Source organism: Momordica charantia (genome assembly GCF_013281855.1).
Source record: "Momordica charantia cultivar OHB3-1 chromosome 1 unlocalized genomic scaffold, Mcharantia_2.0 BLBB01000001.1, whole genome shotgun sequence".
Lineage (NCBI taxonomy): Eukaryota > Viridiplantae > Streptophyta > Magnoliopsida > Cucurbitales > Cucurbitaceae > Momordica > Momordica charantia.
The window spans coordinates 13,664,475-13,684,885 of NW_028275157.1; the positions used below are offsets into that span (position 1 = coordinate 13,664,475).

The window sequence follows — 20,411 nt, forward strand, 5'->3', positions numbered from 1 at the left end:
CCAACACTCAATTCGTCCATTGCATATATTTTTCGGTCCTCTTTTCGTTCATTCACGAAAGTCGAACAATACTAACTTGATCGAGTAGATAAGCTAGGTTCGAGTTGCTTTTTTGAATCCGAATGTAAAAAATTAGTTTATGAAAGCAACATCCTTGTATAAACTTTGATTTAAAACATAGTGTTATTATTTGGTCCAAGAATGGGCAAAAGTGGAAACGGTTTGGATTGCTACAACTAAAAATCTTGAGTTGATGGCTTTCTTCACACCTTTCTAACCCAACTCTTTAAAGCTACGTTTATATGATGCCTTCCCTTCCCCACTCCTTTTTCTCATTCAATTTCTTCTGCCGCATCACATTCAACGACGCCGTATTTCTTTAAATAAAAATAATAATATATAAATAACCTATTTATATGCTCATGACTTCTCATCTACTTCTAAAAAGTTATAAATAACTAAAACTTTAATCATATTCACTCATGCAATATAACAACTCAAATAAATCAATTCCAAACACAAATCTAACTTTGTAGTATTATTTATTAAATTATAGTTGGGTATCTCCATTGATGCACGATTCTGCTGAGCTATCCAAGGTGGGTCATGTGGCAACAAAGACGAGCTGCAAAGTATGACCTCAAACAATAGGGACCTGAAAAAGAACAAACACTTTGACGCTCAAGTTAGAAAAGACACAACTACGATAAGTCGTTCTCGGAGCAAAATTGCGTACCTGAGCAAAAAGGCGGAGTGTCTCCTTTTATAGGCAGTGGGGGATAAGGTCGTTGGAGCCGCTCCGACCAGGGTTTTGACTGTTGATCTCCTAAGTCGGCTATCGAACCTGAGGTCAAAGTCTCAGGTCGGTTTGGATGACTTGAATGGGTCTCCTGTCAGATTCTGGACTCGGCTCGATCCTAGATTCAAGTTGGTTTTCACTGTTGGTCTAGTTGGCCGTTCTTGACGATTGGAGTTGATTGGTTTACGTGTCACTTTGTATTTTCCTTCCAATAATTTTTATTTGTTTTTGGCATAAAATGTTATGGTTTCTAATCTTGTCAAACTTTTTAATGTTATTATTATTATTTATTAAGAAAGAAAACTAGTAAATGTTGTTAACAAATAGATGATATGCCATATGCGAGCATACCACTAGAAATTAATAAATTGAATAATTTTTTATGAGTCATTTTTTTGGGTTTTGTCATTTGAGTGACTTGATTATATTCATTTATTTATTTACATCGTTATATATATATGAAAGAAATATTTGTAAACTCTTAATACAAAGATAATAGATTTCAAAAAGAATGAGTAAACTCCATATTTAACCTTTGATATAAAATGAATTTCATAAAATAAGCCTAAACCCAATTTTTAAAATAACTAAAATACTGATAAAATAAATAATAATAGATAGAACGAGAGTTGCCTTTAAAAAATTAGGGATTAAGGTTTAAATAAAATTATAGAATGTTTCAAAAGAAAAATTATAGAAAATAAAATAAAATAATTTGGGCCCACGGCCCTCCACGTTTTCAGAGTAGACGCGCTTTGTCTTCTTGTCCTCCCCGTTCACGGGTTCCAGTTTCTACAGGGTGCTAAATTACATTTATGACCCTGCTTTGTGTACATACCAAATAACGCCACGTATACAAATATTGCTACAGAATAAATTGTTACGTTGGAGCGTGGGAGAGCACAACGGGGGGATGGCCCAAAAATAATAAATATAATAACATTATTAAATAAAGGCTCTTATTCTTTGTTCGAATTTTGCTTAATAAATAAATTATCATAATTACTTTCATTCTCTTATAAATTATAACTATTACTAATCTTCCATCTTCTTCAAGTTTGCTTTTAATTGGTTAAATATAATGTTTGGTCCTAAAAGTATATTCAATTTTTTTAAATTTCGTTTTTTAAAATTTGTCAAATAAATCCATAAATTTAAGAAATATTTAATAGAATTTGTGGTTTTAATAGATCAATTAACTTTAAAAACTATTTTAACTCATCTTTAAATGTGTAGAGTGATTCATCATCAAACTTTTAATTTTATATCTTAGATGCCTCTCACCTCCAATTTTATATATAATATATTCATGTATTCAATTCTTTTTCAAAACTTTCTAGGTAAAATAATCTTCAAAGTTTCGTACCAAAATTATAGTGTAATGTATTTTTAGATTTGATTGAATATTCGCAAAAATAAATGTAGAACTAAACCTTTAAAAACATATATGAGAAAAGTTCATACCGCTCTCAACTATATTTCATATATAGCAAGTTAGAATTGATCCTGCTAGTTTCAAGGTTCGTGGGAATGAACTCTTACACCTTGAACTATTCTTTTAATGCATTTTTCCTCTTATGCAAGAGTATGTCACTCGTTTTGCGATACCTTTTTTTTTTTTATGAACACTGACTATTAATGACTAATTCGAAGACCATAAACAATCTGATTGTTTTTACCTTGATAATTATCTAACGAGATGAAGTCAACGTCAAAGCTACCTACTAATTTTACTGTACTGACGATAGTAAACTTCGATTTATAAACTAAATGATATATTTAGCATCTTATAGTTCAGTAGAAATGAACCACATGTATTTCTCAATAAAGGCTAAATTAATTTCCATGTACTATATGATAGGGACTCGTTAGTAATATTTGCTGTGCTCCACGTGGGATCAAGGAACTTGACGGTTAGAGTAGGTAGCAATAGCACCCAATGTCATTTTGCATTTAATCTTTTTGTTATTAATTTATAAAGTTGGCTTTCTACCTATTTGTATAGAGAGCTTTTTTTTCCCTCATGGAAAGAGAAAAAAAAAAAAAGTGCATTAACTCGAAGGAGATGACCGATTTGGCAAGTGGACAGCTCTGAAGAGCTTGTTTGGAATTTACTTTCTATTGAAAATGGAGAAAAAAAAAATACACTTTTGGTGACTATTTTTCTAAAAGAAGTATGTTTACAGCCACATATTTGTAAATAATGATTTTAATGTATACACTGATTTAAAATTTTTAAGTTAGAATTACTAATTTGAGTATTAGATAACTATTTTATTTTTACTTTTCTGTTTTTTAAAATTATATTTGTTTCTCTAATGTGTTTTTAAAATATATTTAAATTTTTAGATAAATTTTCAAGAAAAAAATTACTTAAATTTTAAAAATATATATTTTTAAAAGATAGGTAACCAGAAAAAAAAAACAAACACACACACCCCTATAGAATAGTGTTTGTAAAGTTTAATTTTTAAAAATATAAAACAACAAACAAAATTTGTCATATTTGTCATATTTCTTATTCAATCATAAATCCTAATTAAAATAGTTACCTAACAATAGTTCATTGCCACTAAATAGAAACAATGGTAACAATTTATAAACGTAACGATGATCTATGAGGTTTGACCAAACCGTAGGGACCAAATTATAACTTCTAAAATCACAGAGATTTACTGAACGGAACTAAGCTGAAACCTCATATGCCAATGAAATTGGTAAATTTACCCTAACTTATATGAGTTTTTTAGTCACAATTTTTTGTGGTGCTTTAAAGCTCTACGAACAAACTTGCAAACCATCCCCTATATTCCTAGGGATTTTTACTTTCTTTTAACCATGATATAAATCTTGATATCAACATTGGCATGACTAATTATTGGAATAATGTTCATCATCACCATTTTTCTTTTGATTTCTTTTTCAATGATCTTGGATTCAAACTTTGTTTCATACTCTAATTTGAAGGTTACCTTGCTGAAAATGTAGTCTCCTAATCATGAGAGAGAGCATCAAAATAAATGGAAAAAAAAAAGGGGGAGAGAGAAAAATGGTCTCCAAAGTGTGTGATTGAAATTCTGAGACAATAAATATATATTTTTTTTCATTATTTAGATATAAGAGAATTACTTATTAAGCATAATGGTTGTCTTTCCTGTAATCAATAGGTTTTTTCTTAATTTAGGATGCAAGAAAAGGCAAGTGACATGATTGAAAAGTCAGTAGAAAGGACGGTGGTGATGAGAGAGGAACACGAAGATACGGTGGGGTTGGGAACACTGGATAACGAACGAAAAAAAGATATATATATATAATATATTTTTGACGATGCAAAGAAGATATTATTATTAAACATACCATGATCCAATGCAAACCAGCACAAATTAAGCGCCACGATATGCTCCGCCTACCTCTTTGCTAGCCTTGTCGCAGCCAAGTTGTAAATGCTCCTACCAATATTTATTTTTTTATTTGAATTATAAAATGATAAATTACATATTTCATCATGTTTGAATTTAATTTTTTTTTAAATTATCATTTATGGTCTTTGAAACTTGAACTTTATTTCTAAGTGGTCGTTAAATTTGAAAAATAATACGTTAGTTATTAACGTTTGGATGTAATTTCTAGTTAGTCACTGAGTTGAGTTAACTATTCGTTAACCTAATGAAATGATGATGTGGTAGTTGACATATGTTGACTACATATCGAGAGCTCTCAAATGACTTAATATGAATGTCGATGAATCTGATTAGTTGTCGAGAAACTTGATGATTCACCTGTAAATTGTAACCTAATCAATTTAAATGTTAAACTGGAGATGAATGAAGAGGAAAAATCAGGTGTAGTCAGAAGAGAGGGAGGAAATGAGAAAAAAATGTCAGTTGGGTAAAAGAGAATAAAAGAATAATAAATTTTTCCAATTCATTTAGAAACATATACCTCACCAAAATTAAATAAACATAGGTTAAGCTATCATATCATCATATTTTTATCAAGTCAACTAATGATCCATTCAACTTAGGAACCAAAATAGAAAACAAATTTAAATTTTAGAAGCAATTAAAAATTAAATTTAAACTTAAGTTATAAAAGATTAACTTTTGAAACTGGATCGAATTGAAACTAAATTTAATTTTCAAACACAACAAATTATGACTTTTTAAACTTGTATATTTTACCAATTATAAATGTAGTAAACTTTCAAGTTTCAACCTACATTTATTTATGTCAATGTGAGCAGCTGGATAGATAAGATACCTATTATGCAAGATTTTAGCTAAGGTGACATGTTAGCAGGTGATCCGAGGTGGACTTCGACGTGGGCTAACGAGCTACCTACAAACACAATCTTGCATCCAAGTCCACGTACACTATAAAGCTTAAGTTAGAACTTAGTATGGGTTGGTGTCGAGTTGAGCTTAGTTGGATGCAATAAATTGTGTACTTTTGAAAATGTGGGGCTTCACCTTTTATAAAAGGGGAGTATTGAAAAGTGGTGCTCTATTGTGGTAGTATCTGTACTTGTCCTTAACAGATATTCGGTCAATTATCAAGAGATCCTCTGTCAACGAAACTGACTTTTCGTCGACTGTCAGCAAATCTAATTATGTTGACAGTCTTGCTCCCAGATCAGAGTTGAGCTAAGCTATTCTTTCTATACTTTGGCTTGTTCCTCATTGCCAAATTGAGGTCGAGACACATATTGCGAGGCAGGAGGATCACGTTTGTGATTTGATTTTCATTCCTAACAATGACCCTTCAATCCTTAATCTTAATAATCTGTAACATGCTTACTATATTATCAATAAATTATGTGGTTAAGATGTGTCAATAATTGGCAAACGAATTATTCTAGGTGGTGTGTTGGGTAAATATATACGCTGTATATATTAACTGTGTAATACTGACAAACAGATTACAACGTAACTGGCTACAAACGATATAAATTTGAACAACTTGATGAACACCAAAACTTGATCAAAATAGTCGAGGCATGCTTCAATAGCGCTGACCTGAAGACAATTATTCGCCCTGCACAAGTTGCTAGCAGACTACAACGATTGTCTCAACATGATACAACGACTAACTCCGATAGAACTACAACTTCGAACTACTCGGATCTGGCAGAACTCTTAGACACTTGCTCTCAACATAAACAAGAACAAGAACTCAAAAAGAAGAGAGAATTCTTGTGAGAGGAGGAGAATACTCAATTGTGGTATGCTTGGATATCTCAAAATGAACAAAACCACGACTATATATAGTTGTCCAAACATGTTACTTATTACACAAAATTAAACTCATATGTAACCTTTTTGCATATGTTACCTAGGTAACTTTAACATGTTACAAATTAACAAAATAAAGAAACACCTTTTCCATTTAAATAAATAACTCCAAAATTAAAAGAAACAAAACCACAAACATATTCACAATGTATATGTGAATAAATTTCTTTAAATTACACTTTCTTTCGCACCTTTAACTTATTTTGAGAGCTAATAGAGTTTAGAAAACTAGGGCGAAGTTTTAATCTAAGATGTAGTTAAAAATATCTCCGCCTAAAATTAGTTCATTTTGCATGCTTCAGTTTTCGATAGTAAAACTTTGACCTTGTAATTTCAAATAATAGTCAGTGTGCTAGCAAAGTTAATAATATAAATATTTAGGGAAAGTTTTTTAATAATTATTTATTTCATTATTTATTTATTTTAAGTTAAAAAGATTTCTTTATCAACTTAGATATTTGTATATTAAAAAAAAACACACACACACAAAGCTCTTCTCAAATGTAATATTATTAAAAAATATATGGATAATTATTTGACATTCAGGTTAATACAAAAAATGGTCATCTGCAAAAGTATCAATTTTTTAGGGAAAAAAAAGACACATTGGAATCTTTAAAAGAACCCACTACATTTGAATGGTTATTTTCAAAATAATATCATTCGAGCACAAAACTCTAATTTTTTATAAATTGAAAACTAAGTTTTGTTTGCGAATATAAATGTAATATTATAAATACAAGCGATGATTCAAAACTCCTATTTATAAAAGAAAAATATATTAATATTTTAATTAGTTAAACCATAAGACATATATACTTTATAAAGAAACATAAATTTGGATACATAAAATTTTTTTATTAACATTTTCAAAGTATAACAATATGGTTTTAATTTTCGAAATATCTGGATTGTTAGCTAATATGACCTTAGTTCAGTGAATTGACATCTATTTCAGATCATGAGGTTTTGAGTTCGAATCCTTCGCTTCATTTATTGTACTTAAAGAAAATTTGATTGCAGGAATGAAAAAAGTATTAACGATTCAAATACTCTTCTAGTCCCTTTAGTTTATCCATTTTGGTTATTGTACTTTTCAAATGTTTATCTTGATATTTATAACTTTTGTTCATTTTAATCATTTTACTTTCAAACATTTATTTTTATCCATACTTTTACAAAGTGACCAATTCGTGTTTATTTGCAAATTGTAACACAAATATTATATACAATAAAAATATTTTCATACAAATTTATGATTCTATTTCAAGAAATTTAGCGAGATAAAAATGAGACAAGAATAAAAATGAATATATAAAAATATCCCTCTTTTAAAATATATAAACCAAACTGAATCTTTCGAAAATACAATAATTAAAATGAACAAAAAGTATAAGACCTGAAATGAATCTTTTAAAATTACAGGATTAAATCAATTAGGCTATGATATCGTCCACAATTAAAAAAATATTTAAACTAATATTGAATTATTAATTTATGTGTATAAATGTTTTATAATTGAGTCGAGGTTTGAGCTCACATTAAATATACTCTTCTAACGGTGGCTGAGACAACCGTATATTAATTCATCCGTTCACATTTTTTTTTTTTAATTTTATTTTTTATCGATCTTCTCAATTAACTCACCGCTCTCTGTCTCTATCTCTTCGGTATTTCGCCGGTGAGAAATGTAGAGAGAGGCACCATCGGAGCACGGCGGCGAATTTTAGAGCCATAGGGATTGCTGTCTTCAATTTGCGGAAGAAGACGGGAAAGAAGAAGAACAAGAAATGCCGCTGACCAGGTACCAAATAAGGAACGAGTACGGCTTGGCGGATCCGGAGCTGTATAAGGCCGCCGATAAAGATGATCCCGAAGCACTTCTTGAAGGCGTCGCCATGGCCGGCCTCGTCGGAGTCTTGCGCCAGCTCGGTGACCTTGCCGAGTGAGATTTTCTTTGTTTTTTCTACTGTTCTTTGTTTTTTCTTTTGTTCTTGGAGTGGATATTTCTGATTCTTCTGAACTGTTGATGTTTACTAATGGTTGAGTGTTTGTGCTCTGAATTGGGGATCGCTGGAGATGGCTTGTGAGTTGAGTGATTGAACTAAGCGTTGAATTGAGAAGTATGAGCTGCATCAGAGTTTTAAGAGTAGATTGTTTAATCAGTTGACCTTGCTAGCTTTACGTTTGGTGGAACTTAACTTCATTAGGTTTGGATTTAATTTAACGTGGCGAGTGAAATGCTGGACGCGAGAGATTTATCATTTTTCTTAGAATTTTCGGCTTCAATTCTCACTCCCAATTTTAGGACTCCGCCTTCTCTAGTGGCTCCTTAAATCATTTTTAGCTCTTTCCGATTCTTTGGTTTCCAAATTATGTTTTCAAGACTGCTGTTAACAACTTCCGATTTGTGTTCTAACCCAACGCGAGTTGATTAATCACTAATCAAGTGCTCGGTAATTCCTAGGATTTGTGGTAATCTTGGACTCGCCGTTTACAATATCAGTAAAATATTTATATATATTCTAACCTTTACCTTCTTAAATTTTTCGTAGTTCTACCTGAAATTTTGGTACTATTTATTAACTTCAAGAGCTGAGCTTCTTGACATTCATTCCTGTTCTGGTAATAGGTGCACAAAAGTTAATCATATGCAAGAGTTCTAAATTTCTCAATGTTATTTGCCACACCATATACACATTCAGTTCCAATGATGCATATATTATATTTTAAGAAAAAAATGGTATTACTGTTGGAGAGGAGTTTCTGGAAGACTGGAAATGAAAGGTTTGAAAAGTAACTGGATAATACTTTAGATATCTTACTGGCGACTTGGAAAGATTGTGAAAAATTGAAAGTATATTGTTTTAGATATTTCACTAGCACTAGACTATTTTTCATCTCCATAGTATAGTATTTAAAGATTCCCCTAGAAATATGCCTTCACCTTTACTTCTTTTTATTTGTTAAAAGGTTTGCTGCTGAGGTATTCCACGACTTACATGAAGAGGTAATTTCAACGGCTGCAAGAGGCCATGGCCTTATGATTCGCGTGCAGCAACTTGAGGCAGAAGTTCCTTCAATTGAGAAAGCATTTCTGTCCCAAACAAATCATACATCTTTCTTCACTAGTTCAGGTTAGTCTACTACATGTAATTTTATACTCTTACCTACAACCATGGCAACCAGACTGATTATACTGATGAATCTAAACAGTTGATATGGGATCATGAACTAATTAAACATCGTACTATTTTTTTATTTTTTAAAAACATATGATATAGGGCTTAGAAAATTTTATTTGAAGCTATTCCTCACTACAAATTACTGTTACTTACACTCATGCTCACACACACTGTATCACTTTATGCAAATGCATTTCAGAATTGTCTTGTTCATTTTTATTTTTCAAAAAATAGTCTTGCTACCTGGTTATCGATTTATGTACTTTAAGTGCATATATGATCTAAATACTGATTGATGGTGTTAAAAGAGCCCGGATTTGCATAATGGTATTTGTTTCTTGATAAGCATGTCTTCTCATCATGACAAGTAAATAAAATGGATATTTCGAGTTCAATAGTATAATTCAAACCAACCTTTTTTTAGATATTGATTGTGAAAGAGTCGCAGTTTGACAGGAAGGTAGGAGTGGACATTGCAATGTCTAATTTACCTTTGTACTTGCTGTTTGCTAATTATATAATGAAGGTAGCATGCATTTAGGCATATATTTATTTCTGCACTGCACAAAATTCTTTATCTTATCGAATTGTTTTTCACATTCAATCATTTTGCTCCCACAACATAGGAATGGCTAGAATTTTGTTGTTTTTTTTTCAGATACAGGGCCAGTATCATTATGTTAGCCCATCCAACAAAATATATATTATACCTTTTTTCTCTCTGTGTTTAGAACGACTTAAGTTTATCTAAGATGAAATGAGGTTGGTTCTTAGAGGCATCTAATTGTCAAGGATCCTACATTGAAAAATAAGGAGCTTCTAATATAAGTGGGCTACTCCTCTCACCGCCAATTGATTTTGAGATGGAACCCCATGACTATTGATACTAACACCTTAAGGATAAGCTTTTAAATCATAATTGCGAATTATATTGCAGGACTTGACTGGCATCCTAATTTGCAGTCAGAGCAAAGTCTTATTACTCGTGGAGACTTACCTCGGTTTGTCATGGATTCCTATGAAGAATGCAGGGGCCCCCCACGTCTATTCCTTTTAGACAAGTATGGTATCCTCTTGCATAAATGTAAAAGAAATATGTTTTTAGGATTTTAAAAAATTTCTCTGACTCTCTGCCTTTGAATAGGTTTGATGTTGCAGGGGCTGGGGCATGTTTGAAGCGATACACTGACCCATCAGTTTTTAAAGTGGAATCCACAGCTTCTGAGAGATCAAATATTGAGCATCAAAGGGAGAAGAAAATTCGTAAAGTGAAGGTATAGTCAATGTTGTTCAATTCAATACATCATATAGCATAACACATGAGATTTGCAGCTCATCTATTTCTCCATTTCTTAAGCTCTTTTATTCTCTCTCTCTCTCTCTCTCGTTTGACCAGTTTTTATTCTTTTAGTTGCCTTCCCTCTTTCTTCTTTTATTTCCAGAATGATATTAAATGAAAAGGTTTGGTCACTTGTGTTATGCATTCTGAGAAATAGTTGTTTCATATGTCTTTTCCTTCTTTTGGAACAGTCCTAGATCATGTATTGACCACTGTTTTATGTAAGCATTCTTGCATATGATGCATGTGCTTGTGGGTGCCTTTTTTCTTATTCCTTTATTTCTTTATTTATTTGGTGGCTTGTGGTTTACTCAGAAGATCAGTATTGTCAACAAGATTCATGAAAATTCTGTCAAATTTTGCATGAGTCATTTTTTTGTATCTTCTGGCTTCACTAAGGATAACTGTTAATTGAATACTTCATATTCTTCTATAGAATTTATCATTTGAAAACTCAAATTGCATACGGGTGGCTTATGTTTACTGCATGTGAGAGTTGCATATGTTGTATCACTGAAAAAATTCAGTAAGTTTATTTACCCTTTACTACATTGGGGTTCTTAAATTCTTAGACAAAATATGTTCATTTGGGCCTATTTGACCTTTCAATTCTGGGACTGCCGTTCATTGCTGCCATATGCACACCCTTACCTCTACTCAGTGAAACTTATCCATGCATGATTATAACCTATTTAGTTCTAAAATATGGCTTCTTTGCCTCCTAGCAGAGGAAAGGACCACGCTGGAGGAATGGTGGAACACCAGAGATTGGACCAACATCCCATGCCAAGTAGGGCGTCCTTATTTCTTCAGGACTTTTCTTGACCTGTTTAACTGCATATGCTTACTTATAGATACTTGATGGTTAATGTCAAATTTTTCCCAATTGTGCAGACTACATCAATTGTTCTTGGAGGAGCGCATTGAAAGTTGTTTTAATGACCCTTCACGGCTTGTAAAATTGAAGAAAAGGCAATTTAGTGGATGTATTGACTCAAAAGATGGGAAAAGTTACATGGAAAAATTTTTGGAGACTCCTTCTCCAGAGCATAAGATGGTTTATGAAGCATCTGTTGCTGCACCGACCTTGCATTTAAGGTCAGACAATACGAATGAACTGGGTCTTAGAATACTTGATATCACTACAGTGAGCCCCACAAGCAAATCTCCCGGAAGGGTAAGTACGTGCTCATCATGTTTAGCACAAGAAGAAGAATTAAAAAGACCAATCAACGGTGATGTTTGTGAGGAGATTGTGAAGATGACTGAATCAACTGGAGATCATGAGATTGAAACAATTCCCAATCTTCAAGTGGTGCTAGTTGAAAACCAAATAGAATATGGTGAAGGGAAAACAGAGAGCAGTATAGATGGGTATCGTTCTGATGAGGTAATCAGTGAAGTAGACAACTATGTGGATGCTCTCGCTACTATGGAGTCAGAAATGGAAACAGACAATGAACCTAGATCTAAACATGTTAACCTTCTGAAAGTTGGAGAACAGAGAAGTGAATCTGATGCAAATGATGAACACTTGGAAACCATAGCTCAACTATCAGATTCACAATCCCTCGTGAACTCTTCTGTATCAGATGATGGTAATAGTTCATTAAAGAGAGAGAGATCCAGTTTTCCGTGCTCTGATACGGTGAGTAGTTTGGTTGACAACATACAATATGATTCTGAAGGTACCTCTAAAGCATTATCTACAATTCCAAAACTGTGTATGGTGGATATTGAAAATATGCCCTGTAATCCAGATTATATCTCTCATTCTCATGAAAGAAAAGCTGATGAAAGTGGACCCGATAATACTAGTGTTCATGAAGATAAAATCTCAAAATCTGAAAAGGTATCTGGTGATTCATGTTTTTTGGATCCAATTACTCCACAACCACGGTTAGACCCAGACTCATTACCACCTTCATCCTTATTGGTGGAACCAAAGTTGTATAATAAATCATCTACCAACCTTGTCAATTTTGGTTCACAGATATCAATTACAGAGACAGGCCTAGATTGTCACAGAAATGTTTTCCTCGATGTTCCATCTGAGACTGTTAGTGGTGCTGAGCACACAATTTCTTCTGAAGTTTATCATATTAGAGACAGGGAGGGTGTAGATGTGAATGCCACGTCTGAAAATTCGTTGCATCTTTCAAATGTTTTAGGGCAAGCTGTTGAGATTGAAGCAGTAGAAAAGGTTGAGGGTACATTGCTTCAAAAAGAATACCAGGATGATAGAACTATTGATAAGCAACCCTTGCCAGAAATCGAATCGTGTCCTAGTTTTATTTTGCCCTCTGAGACTTCACTTGCTTCTACAAATAATTCTTCAGATGACATATGTAATTCTATTGTCCTCAAAGGTGATGATAACAGAGTGGCGGCTGAAGCAAAATATGAAGACTTACCTCTTGCAGTAGATTTTTTGCTGACCCAAGATTTGAAGGATGAGAGCATTATGGCAACTGAAGTAAAATATGAAGAATTAACGCTTGCAGCAGATTACTCTCAGAAACAGGATTTAGATGTAGTAGATGATGTTCTTCAAGTTGAAGATGGTTTGGCAGAAACTGGTGTATCATATTCTGAAAGGGAAGCAAATATCGTAGATATAACAAGCATAGCTGACGATGGAAAAGTAACCATATTCCCTCATGCTGATAATATCTCGGATGAGCTGCAACTTTCTAATCCAAATGATACAGTTCATGAGATACATTTGAACTCACCAGAGTTTGTGACTGAAACAGTTAATCCAGAAGGTATTACTGTGCCTAGCACTGCTGTTTCCTCCGATTATGAACTTGCTTCACCATGTGATCTGGACCATGAGGATTCTGTACAGTATAGTGATGTTGCGACTGAAAAGGTTCGAGCTGATGAGCTGGTTGATTCTGCACACTGTAGTGACGTTGTGACTGAAAAGGTTCAAGCAGATGAGGGGGTTGATTCCGTAAACTGTAGTGACGTTGTGACTAAAAAGGTTCCAGCAGATGAGGTGGTTGATTCCAATGTTGCGACTGAAAAGTTTAAAGCAGATGGTGTGGTTGGGTCCACTTCAATTGAAGCCAATACTGCTACTATAACTGAAGTCACACCCAAGAATTTAGATCATTTCAGTGATGAAGGAAATACAAGCATAGATAAACTTCCAACTGGAACATTTCAAGCAGATGGATTTGCTTTTGATACTGATCCTACGACTGTTAATGATGCAAATGAAGTTGTTTGTGCATCCTCAAAAGGTCTTTTATCGACATCAGAGAATATGAAGAGTGATTTGCTAGAGAATCATACTGGCTTTGAGAATCCATACCCAGATCAGAATGGATTTAAAGATACTTCAGATTATTCAGTAGAACCAGTAGAGGTTTCTTGTGCTCCTTTAGACTCTAAAGACGAATTGGTTTTTGACCATTCTGATTCAGGGAAGATTGATGGTATTGATAATTTACCTGTGCCTACACAGACCCAATGCACTTCAGTTATTGATGATCTCTCTTTCAACGCAAAATCTTTGGACCTGAGAAATCTGGAATCACAATCAAATTCTTTGCATCAGGGTGATCTTAAAGAAGGCATCGAATTTATGTCTTCTCCTCCTCTATGTTTGTCCTCTGCCATTGAAACTTCCAACGAGCCATCATCAGAATTGCAAGCTAAACACAAAGAAGTGGAGCTTATACAAGCAGATGATGTTTCCAGTTCTTCACGTCTTGAACAATGCATAAAAATACGATCTCCAGGTCAGTTAGATGAAGAAAAGGTTGAACTGGTACAATCTTCGGATCCAGTCCAACAAGATCAAAGTTCTAAATGCAATGCTAGTGAAGAAACAATTCAAGCTGGGCGTTCACTATCAGAGTTATCTATACAACATCCGATTGGTGAATTCAATATGACAGGTCGTGCATTACAGCCTGTCCTACCTAGTGAAGAAACCATTAAAGCTGGATATTCACTATCAGAGTTAACTATACAACATCCGATTGGTGAACTCAATATGACAGGTCGTACAATGGATACATTACAGCCAGTCCTACCGAGCTACATCCTGCTGCCTGAGGTACCTCAAGTCAATTTGAGTGAGATGCCACCATTACCCCCTCTACCTCCAATGCAGTGGAGATTAGGGAAGGTTCAGCAAGCTTTTCCTGCTCCACCTGGAAGTGAAGATCCACTTCAATCAATATTACCACGAAAAGCTGAAGAGAAGGGTATGTGTTTAGAATCATCAAATGCAGAGATCCTACAACCTGAGATTTGCTTTCAAGATAAGAAGCATACACATGTATCTGGTCCCATGGTACATAGCACAATGCAACCTCCATTCTCAACGCAACTGCCCATGATCAGCAACGAAAACTTTCAATATAGTTCTGCCACCATGGATAAACAATATAATAATCCATTTTTAACGTTACCACCAATGCCCAAGGAAAACCCAGAGCAGGATTTTCTTTCACCTGATGGAGAAAAAGTACGGTCTGATCTGAACCTGCCCTCACTAGGACCAACAATTGACGTTCGAAATTGTAAAATTGATAGTGGATCTTCATATGGGCAGTCATTCCAACAACCTTTTAGTAACTCAGCATCAGAAATAGGCTTAAAGCATGACATGTCTCAACATGTCTCACAAGATATCGAAGGGGAACAAAGAAATTCCCATGTCATGATGGGGCCTCCGTCATTCATGATGAATGAACAATCTCAACACGACTTGCCAACTACGGAGCAAGAAGTAGCTTCATCTTCTAATACATCTCTTCTGCTATCAACCTCTGGGGTTGGTTTGCCAAATGGAAACCCACCTACTAGCAAGCTTCTTCGTCCACGAAGCCCTCTCATTGATGCTGTTGCTGCCCACGATAAAAGCAAGGTTAGATAGTATTTCATTACCTATTTTGACTTTGGTGACATCCTTGTAAAATACTTGGAATTAACTTTCATTACCAACTTGCAGTTGAGAAAAGTTTCTGATCGGGTACTACCTGAAATTGGACCAAAGGTTGATGAAAGAGATTCACTGCTAGCACAGATTCGAACCAAGGTTGAAGCTGAACTTTGCTCTTATTAAATTTGGCTTATATTATCGTTTTTACACATTTCAGAGTAGAGTGTTTATCTAACAAAATTATTCTGATTGTACTCTTCAGTCCTTCAACTTGAAGCCTGCAGTCGTAACAAGACCCAGCGTGCAGGGTCCAAAAACCAATTTGAGGGTTGCTGCTATCTTGGAGAAAGCAAACGCAATTCGCCAGGTATCTCTCTACCTTCCCCACCCCCCGCCCTTGCTTGTCTATTTGTCGTAGAAATGGAACTTATTTGGAATCTATGTAACAGGCATTTGCTGGAAGTGATGAAGATGATGATACTGATAGTTGGAGTGATTCTGAATAAGCCTCAGCTCTTACAGTTCATAAATGCTCCATCGCTGCTCTGCCATGAACTGGGTTGAAATTTCTTCCCCCTTGAATGGTCAAATTTCGGTAGTATAGTGTTCCTTTTCTTCTCTAAGCTTCATATATGTAAAGCATACGTCACATGTCCCCCCCTCCCCCCTGCTCTCTCTCTCTCTGTTGTCTCTCTCTATTTTGGTCTCTTGCTCTGGTTCATCAACAAAGCAATACCACCCGGCAGACGAAACGAACGGTATACGACATACGAGGTAGAGAATTATTCAACAAGAGCTGGAGCAATGAAAGTTTCTGGGTATCTAGTAAAATCTTGGCAAATGTAAATTGTATTGGAATGGGATTAAATTTTGGTATGTAACATACTTTTGATGTAATTTTTGTAATTGTAGTAGCGTCTCATCTCATGCATATTTTTCAGTCTTCACCTTATACTTCTGTTATGGCCCCGTATATTATATGGCCTCTTTCTTAGTACAGTGAAATTCTTTGGTACTGTTACATTTATACGAATATATAATGTTATACAGACCTAGTTATATGATGTAGAATTACTCCCCCTCCCCGTTTATGAACTATATGTATTATTTTATTTTCATATTTTTCTTAGAGATTGCAGGTAATCATCATGAGTTGTTGAATACTTCTTGATCTTGTAATTATGTTTTGATGTTTTACCAAGCAATTTCTGTTTGACGATAAATCATAATTATAGGTTTGTGGATTATATATTATGGAATGTGATATAGTCATGGAATGATTCAATTATATATAGAGAGAGAGAGAGAGATTTTTTTAGTATAAGTGTGGGTCGATGGTTTTGGAAGGAAGGACGGAAATTCAGCCATTTTGAGTAAAAGCCACAGCAGAAAACTACTCATCCACATAATAGAGGATCTCGAAATGAGTTATTTACTAGTGAATTATGATATGACACGTACATTAGTCTGCATAGTTATCTGTTAGTATCATTATGAAATTTATGTAAAAAAATATTTGTAATGTCATTAACAATAAATGTTAGATGTCAAACTTGAGCATGCGTCGATAAGTTAAAATATATATTTTTGATGAAATAGCTACCTCTATTAATAATATATTTATAAACTAACATATATATGTAACATGGACTTTTTGACATCATGTTTTATTTTATTATTTTTTTTTGAACAACATATTGGTGATACATTTAATCAATGATAAAAGAAATATTAATGATAAGCTTTATAACGGTATATCGGGTTTTTTTTTTAATTTTTCGATGCAGGAGGGCTCGAACTTGGATCTTGAGTGTCAGGTCTCTTGCCACTGCGTCAATACCTAGGACGCATATAAAGTTAAAATACTTTATCATAAATGGTATATAGTGAACTATTTTTTATTAGTCATTAGCCAGGGGAAATTGAGATTTATAATCTCTTCTATAATTGATTTCAAATTTATGACTCCCTTTTTGAAAATACCTTCTTTCTGACTCCTCTCCCCCTTATTTTTTATCCTTTCAAAAATTCTAAAGTGAAATTACCGTAGTACCCTCATGTTTCAAAAACCACAATCCCTCCCTATTCCCGGATGTATCCTGGCAGTCTCCCCTCCATTTCCACCCTAAAACTCTAAACCCCATCTCGGATCTCACAATGCCATCTCGAACTTTCGCACACACCCATCCACAATCAACAATCTCCTCCAATCTCTTCCATCGTTTCACACCCACTATCGCCAATATCATTGTTGTCTTGATCTCGGAGGCAGCTAGGTTAGTGGGCTCCAATCTAACAAAAATTTTCATTATTTTTTGTTTTGATTTTCATTTTCGGCGCTATAAGCAGTCAAGTAGTCTTAGGTTAAATTTTAGGCAGTGTAGGTATCAGATTTAAAAAGCAAACGAAGGATTTAATCTTGGATTTAATCCCGATGCATTTCGTTCCGGGATTGATGAATATAGCATCTAAGTAGAATCCTTCGTTCCGAGATAAATTTTGACCTTCTACCTTCTATCTCGATTTTTGTCCCAGTCTGTCTCGTACCGGGATGGAAGGTAGAAGGACAGCCTTCCAGATCATCTTAGATCAAGAAGGATGTTCGCCTTTCATCCTGGTTCGGGCGGGACCGGGACAAGCACAAGGATGAAAGGCGGAACGTCTTAATCCGAGATGATCTCAAATCTATCATTCTACCTTCCATTTCAGACCTTGTCCCGTTCTGTCATGGATTGGGATGAAAGGCAGAAGAACAACCTTCCTTCTACCTTTCATCCTAGTCCTTGTCCCTGTCTGTGTCGGACTGAGATGAATGAAAGAAAATATAATTGATCTACATTGAAGACATTTTTTTTTCTAATTGACTTAGTCTTTAACTAATTTTCTTATTTTAACTTTGTTAAGGAGATACGGTGGATTTAAAACTTAAGATCAACGGTAATTATTGGTTTCCGATCTCGTTGACAAACCCTGCTCATATAGAAAAAACCACTACTATGGTTAAGGCCAGGTTAACCCCAACCCAATTAGACATGTTTAAGCAAACATGTTTTGATCCTATTTTGGACATGGATATTATATTTTAATAGTTCATTGATCCATCACCTGTTGTTGAGAGAGGTTGAGGAGCCTAGATAGGATGTCATTAGCTTTGACCTATTTAGGAATAGGGTGTCTTTTAGTAAGTGAGAATTTGACCTAATCATTGGCTCAAACATATGATGAATAGATTAGATGACGATATTCCTAGTCGAAGACTTAGTGTACGGTATTTTAAGGATAGTGTGAGGGTTAAGTGTTCGAAGCTGGAGACTATTTTTATGGAGCATGGTTTTGACAATGACAAGGATGTTGTCAAGGTTGCCATAGTTTACTTCATAGAGCTAGCCATGATGGATAAGGAGAGGAAGCAGTACATGGATACGAATGTGTTAGGAATTGTGGATTGGTGGGAGATGTTCTGCAACTATGATTGAAGTATGCTGATTTTTGAAAGGAAACTCTGGAACTTAAAGAACGCTCTAAAGGATAAACAAGTGGCGTACCAACATAAGGCGGCGAAAGAGCCCGCAAACGTTGAGACTTATAGTCTCTATGGGTTTCCATACACGTTTCAGGTTAGTGAGGTTTAAATCAACTGTATCATTAAATTGATTATTTAACTACATCATTAATTTAACTTCATGGGATTCCAGGTACGGGCGTACGAGACTATCTGGAAGTTGAGTATGTGAGTAGCAACAAGGTTGAACGACGACGCAATTCCTCGACTTCTCAGATGGTCATGTTATTATCGTGGGTTTCGTGTGTTGCTGAGTGGTGTATTCGAGAACACGTGGGTAAATAATGCGTAGTGCTAGTATGCTTAGTTAGTATTTGTTTTTCATTTGTACCTAACGATAGGTTTTATGTAGTCCAAGGTTAAGGTATATTTGGAGTCGACATATATTGAGCTAGTACATGAACCATACCATGCACCACCAGAAGCCTGCATCATATCCCCTCAAAGACACAACATTGACGCAAGACCTGATCCTCCTGATGTTCAAGCACCTCCCGCTGTAGAAAGGGTAAACCATGAAAGAGGAGGAAAGGACAAAGAAAAGAAGATTGTAGAGGATCTGGAAGAAGAGGAAGTTCAAGAAGCAACCCTTCCAATGGACGATGTCGTGGCTGATGAAGAATAAAATGACGGGCAAGTGCTAGACAAGAGGACGAAGAAGACGAATTTCAAAAAGAGGATCAGTAGACGGTTGAGGAGGCTCGATGATTGTGTTGGTGCTATTGAGGCCATCATGACGAGTCTTGATAATAGAGTGGGTGGCATTGAAGTCGTCCTGAAAAGTATTCAGAGATACCTTAAGAAAATGTCAAAGGTACGATTTTTTTTATTATATAAACTTAATTCACTTTAGTGTTGAATGCACCGAAGTACATATAGTTATGGTGTCAATTTTTTTACTCAAAATTGGGAATTCATCCTCATTGCAACTAAATGCATTTTCAAAATCAACTTTTTCTTCGAATAAAATACTTCACCCTCCTTTACTTCGTTAGTCCCAAAAGACTAGACCATGACTTGCAATTTCTCAGCATCAAGGTTTTCGGTGAGACAATTGCATACCATTAACCTAGCCACTAATATCAATGTTTACCTATTACACATTAGGTTCTTCATCAAGTGCATCATCATCGTCAACCTCATTCCAATATTCTGCTTCATCGTCTCCTTCTTCTAACTTTCTCAACGGATCATATGATTAATCACTTTCATCATCAACCTCTTGGTTATCATTCCACACTCCTGACGCATCCAAATCACATACTCTGGTCATCTCCCAGATTACATGGAACAACATCTGAATCCAATGGTGTTAGAGATGATATATCGTGA

General features: G+C 34.6%; 1 protein-coding gene across 1 annotated transcript; it reads left to right on the plus strand.

The window, feature by feature from the left end:
* Positions 1-7,680: 7,680 nt before the first annotated feature.
* LOC111013799 (protein SCAR2) lies at positions 7,681-16,581 on the plus strand. Its single transcript, XM_022288319.2, has 9 exons — positions 7,681-8,035; positions 9,064-9,227; positions 10,213-10,336; positions 10,420-10,549; positions 11,343-11,404; positions 11,509-15,502; positions 15,587-15,673; positions 15,780-15,884; positions 15,967-16,581. Exons 1-9 carry the CDS (start codon positions 7,881-7,883, stop codon positions 16,021-16,023), a joined length of 4,878 nt encoding a protein of 1,625 aa, XP_022144011.1. The 5' UTR covers positions 7,681-7,880; the 3' UTR covers positions 16,024-16,581.
* Positions 16,582-20,411: the final 3,830 nt, after the last annotated feature.

Bases quoted from the DNA above. Each gene is read 5' to 3' on its own strand.
- LOC111013799 (XM_022288319.2), top strand. From the start codon at position 7,881: ATGCCGCTGACCAGGTACCAAATAAGGAACGAGTACGGCTTGGCGGAT. The intron at 10,550-11,342 runs GTATAGTCAATG...GCCTCCTAGCAG, and splicing joins AGAAAATTCGTAAAGTGAAG to AGGAAAGGACCACGCTGGAG. The intron at 15,674-15,779 runs GTTGAAGCTGAA...TGTACTCTTCAG, and splicing joins TAGCACAGATTCGAACCAAG to TCCTTCAACTTGAAGCCTGC.